At 43.5% G+C, this 4,416-nt stretch overlaps 1 protein-coding gene across 2 annotated transcripts in view; it reads right to left on the bottom strand.

The window, feature by feature from the left end:
• The window catches only part of ZNF384 (zinc finger protein 384), a 20,049-nt gene that overhangs the window by 3,569 nt on the left and 12,064 nt on the right, over positions 1-4,416 (bottom strand). For both annotated transcript variants that reach the window (XM_010170992.1, XM_029085703.1), the window contains one exon: positions 409-633. In XM_010170992.1, the coding sequence (XP_010169294.1) occupies positions 409-633 (225 nt within the window). The remainder of the gene's footprint in view (positions 1-408; positions 634-4,416) is intronic.

The raw sequence follows: 4,416 nt of genomic DNA, 5'->3' as shown, positions 1-4,416 counted from the left end.
ACTCTCTTCCCTTTACATTATCAGGCTGAGATGACCTACAGCATCCATCTGTCCCTGTCCCCCTGCGATGCCAGGAGAAGCTTCCACACACTCAGTCCAACCCCCGCGGTGCCAGGCTGGGATCCCCTACGGCCAATGCCTCTCTCTCTATGGCTCTCTCTCTCTGTGCCCCCCGCGGTGCAAGACCAAGGATCCCCAGGGACAGCACGTGCCCACCTCAGCCCTGACGTGGTCAGTGTCTCCTGCGCAGCCTCCGCTCCGTCCACTCTGGTGGGCCACCTCCTTCGGAGGGCGCAGCCGGCCGCGTTCCCCGCCCGCCCCCCGCATGCTTGGCGCGCGTGCTCCACAGGTGCATGCCGGCAGCGCGGGGGGGCCAGGGCCAGGCCCCCAGCCTCCTCTGGCCCTTACCGTGTGTGCTGCTGCAGGTGGGAGAGCTGGCGGAAGGCCTTCTGGCAGTAGCTGCACGTGTAGGGCTTGGCCCCTGAGTGGATGCGAATGTGCTGGGCCAGGTAGGAGCTGTTGGCGAAGCTCTTGGAGCAGTGAGGACACTTGTGTGGCTTTGTCTCCGTGTGGGACTTGGAGTGGATCTGCATCTCCGACTTGGAGTAGAAGGTCAGCGAACACATCCGGCACCTGGGACCGGGGCGAGGGGAAGAGACAGCGTCACACAGGGGCGAGCCCCACCCTGTATCAACTCTAACTGGACGGGATCTTCCACACTGAGTGAAGAAGGGATGTTTTCTCACTATGTGGTTCTGGGGAGGTTTCACCCAGGAGACTGCGCTTGGCTGCGAGTACTCCAGTCCCTGGGGGACAAACTTAAGCTAGGAACTGGCAGAAGAGACCAAACGAGATCTTGCAGCCAGACAAGTAAAGGTCTTGTAAGAATCAAAAAGGTTAATTTATTAGGCTTACAAGGGAGACAGGGCAGCACTTTGGAAAATTTCCAACAACAATATGAAGGGGACAGGAATAATAATTCCCAGACAAAAAAAATCACTCTGTTCATCTATGATTTATTTCAGTCAAAAAAAGGTTGGAAAACCTGAAAATTCCTTCATAATAAAAGTTAATTCCATATATTGCAAAGTCCGCAAAAGCAGTTATGACCAAACCCACTTAACTCTGCTCCCATTTTTGGAGAAGATGTTCAAGTATTTAGAATACAAAATGCTGAAAGTAACAACAGTGCTTCTTTCCTAGCGGGTCTCACAAAGATACCCTGGGTATCATGTGGTATTTTCACTGGTCTAATGAGCTTTCATCATTTCTACCTTAATGATGTGATGCAAAATGTTTTGTCTAGGAGTTTTGGACCCATCTGTTCCCATAATGATCAGATATGGATTTGGTAACACACAGACTCTTTGAACAGGAAGAAGCAGTTGGCATCTATCTGCTATGGATGCTGCTGTTATAAACTGTTCCTCCATCATGACACCAGGCTGTTCAAAGAAGCTTGCACTCTTACACGATTCAAGATGGTAAAAGCTTTTGTGGTTGATAATTTGACAGAAAGATAGAGGCTGCATCCAAGTTACTGGATCTTTTTTGGGTTTTTTTTTTAACGTGTGCCAACCAAGGGGCAGAGTTAAGGTTTCTCTGAATTTAGTTTTTCCATTTGCAGACTTTTCAATTAAACAAGACAAAATTAAACCTGCACTTGGAACTTCCAGGGTTACATCTAAGAGAAAAAATACCACCCAGAAGAAGTCTGGCTAACATGAATTCAGCCTCCACAGCAGGTTGACTTATGTTTTTGTCTGGGAATTTCCTTAAGTTTTACAAGTGTTTACAAAACTGCTCAGTGACAAAAGTCTCTGCAGGTATTAGAAGCCACAGAGAGTTGATCCTGCTCTTCCCTATATCCATCTCCTCCCAGGAGGATACTTTATTACATCTACTGTTGTAACTACTGATGTTGGAGCCAGAAGCTTTATGAAGTGTGCAGTCTGATCAGCGTATGTAATGTAGGCAATATTTATCCAGCACCTACCTTAACTTTCAGAGGCCCTTCCAAGCCACAGCTTGATTTTAAGCTGTCTAACTGGAAGCACTGCCCCCCTAGCAAGCACTCTACCACTCATCTGCCATAACATTTTTTCCTCTCCATCACTGTTCTTTTCCATTCATTATCATCTCTAACAGTTGTTCCCACATTTCCATCTTCCATCTCTCTCTTAATCCACTTTAATTGCAAACACTAACAGAACACGCGAGCTAAACACATCCTCACATAAATCCCTCCTCACACACACAACAATCCCTTCTGGAAAGAACAAACAGAAGCAATTTGGCTTTTTATCCCTAGGTCTATTAGAGATAGAAGGAATAAAAAGGAACATCACAATAATCTTTTTTCAAAAGTAGCTCTTGGTTTATAAACCCAACTATCTCCAAAACACTTGTGCAGTTAGTTCCACGCTTTCCAAAATGTTTTAAGCTAGACTTGAACACAGAGTATGTGTTTTGCAGTTATCAAGTCACACAGGATGAGGATTGTATCCTTGAAAGCAGCAACACTGGAAAGAACTTTGAGGTGAATACTGAACTGAAAAATACTGCTGAGTCACCAAGTCCAGTTCCTCGCTAATGCAAGCAATGATGGCATACTCTGTATATGACTTTCATCAAGCTCCTTCTCAGCAGACGCTTACTTCCATTGCTCAGCTGAACTCTATTCCCCAAGATCAGTCCTCTGATAATGAACCATTCCATTGAGAACAAGCTCCCAGTGCGATGCTGTGCTAATGCAGCTCACCAAAACAAAGGGGAATGGCAGGTATCGTTTCTGTAACCGGGAGCGGTGCGACTGTTCGTGCAACAGCCTGTCTAATTCTGAAGTCCACACAGTCAACAATTATTGAAGAACTCAGACAAGTTCGGCGAACGTGAAGAATGATGATGTGTGGAAAATTGGCTTTGCAGTAAAGAGTCACTGCACCCAGCCTATCTCGGTTTGGAGAAAAGCTTAAAAGATAGCTTGGTCAATACCCATATAAATCTATGTAGGCAAAAAAGTGTCAATTACTACGGTCTTGTTTTATGAGCCAAGAAGATATAATGAGAAATAATAACTGACAGTGGAAGCTAAAAGAAATCTAAGAGGAAATAGGATCTCTCCAACCATGAGAATAATGCATCTTTGGAACAGCACTTGGAGTCTATAGTATGGTCTTAATCACTTGGCCCCTACAATCAGTATTTTGAGAAACCAGCTACCTTTCTGAGAACAATACATTTCTAAAAGTTTTGCTCTAGCTTAAACACAATGCTGGGCACTAATCTCTTCTGTGCTGTACACGACTATATTTTAAGCAGTCTACTGTCCTGAAAAATTAATGAACTTTACTATGTCATCAAGTCTAAGCGGTCCCATGCATTAAATCTGTAGTGCCATAAAGCCATCTACTTTATTTTCCATAACTTCTGCGCATCCTTTCCTTTACTTACTTGCTTTGTCAGGTATCTGCCTTCAGGTCAGAAATTCCCTAGAATAAACTTTAATGAAGAGAAACAGGCTGAACATCCTTTTCCATTTTCAAAATAAAATTATAAAGAAAATATTTCAAAACCTCTCCAGCCCTTGCATAAAAATGGAAGATAAATATGACTGCTAGCAAAAATACCCCCTCCCCCAAAACCAAACCCCTCTTGTCTGAATTTAGCACCTACAGACATTCCAGTATTCTTTTTCAAACAACATTTAAAAAGAAAGTCTTGTAAGGACTCATTTTCCAATCATCTAATTAGCATCAGCCCTGACAGGGCAAGAATGTTATGTAGCATTAACAAATTGATGAGCCTTATGACGCAAAAAAAAGCCCTGTAATACAGCAGAAAGCTGTGTTACAGAGACTTTTGTATTGTGTGGTAGCAGGCATTTTCAAGGGAACAAATGATCCATTTAATTAAGGGCTTCACATTCTGCCTCAGACAACATCAAATATTAAAGGGGAAGATGCAATCAGCCCTCTAGTGGGCAAATATGGATTAAAAAATGTTAAATCTATACGGATAATGAGAACATCGTATCTGACACTAGCAGCGTCTCAATATTCTGCTTCAGTGAAAACCTCCTGGCTGGGAAAGTTGGGAGTGCTCCTTGCTAAGCATGAACAAAACGCTATATTAAATAATTGATCTTTTTCCTCCTCTGTTTAATATCCACTTCTAATCTTTTCTCCCCACTGTGCTTCTCAACTACCAGTACTTCCACTGTATTCCTTCTGAGAGCAAGCAACAGAAATGACTGCAGCATTCCCATTGACAGTGTGACACAACATCCCTACAGCTCTGCAAATTTAGACAGCCGAGGAGAACATATTCTTTATAACACAGAGGTTTATCTCTCCATATTAATAGTTAATTTAGTACCCAGCCATATGCCAGAGATCAAAAGTAAACCCTTTCAAT

Source organism: Antrostomus carolinensis, unplaced genomic scaffold (assembly GCF_000700745.2).
Source record: "Antrostomus carolinensis isolate BGI_N321 unplaced genomic scaffold, ASM70074v2 scaffold37286, whole genome shotgun sequence".
NCBI lineage: Eukaryota > Metazoa > Chordata > Aves > Caprimulgiformes > Caprimulgidae > Antrostomus > Antrostomus carolinensis.
The sequence above is the reverse complement of the archived record's forward strand: the minus strand, read 5'-3'. Positions and strand labels throughout refer to the sequence as shown.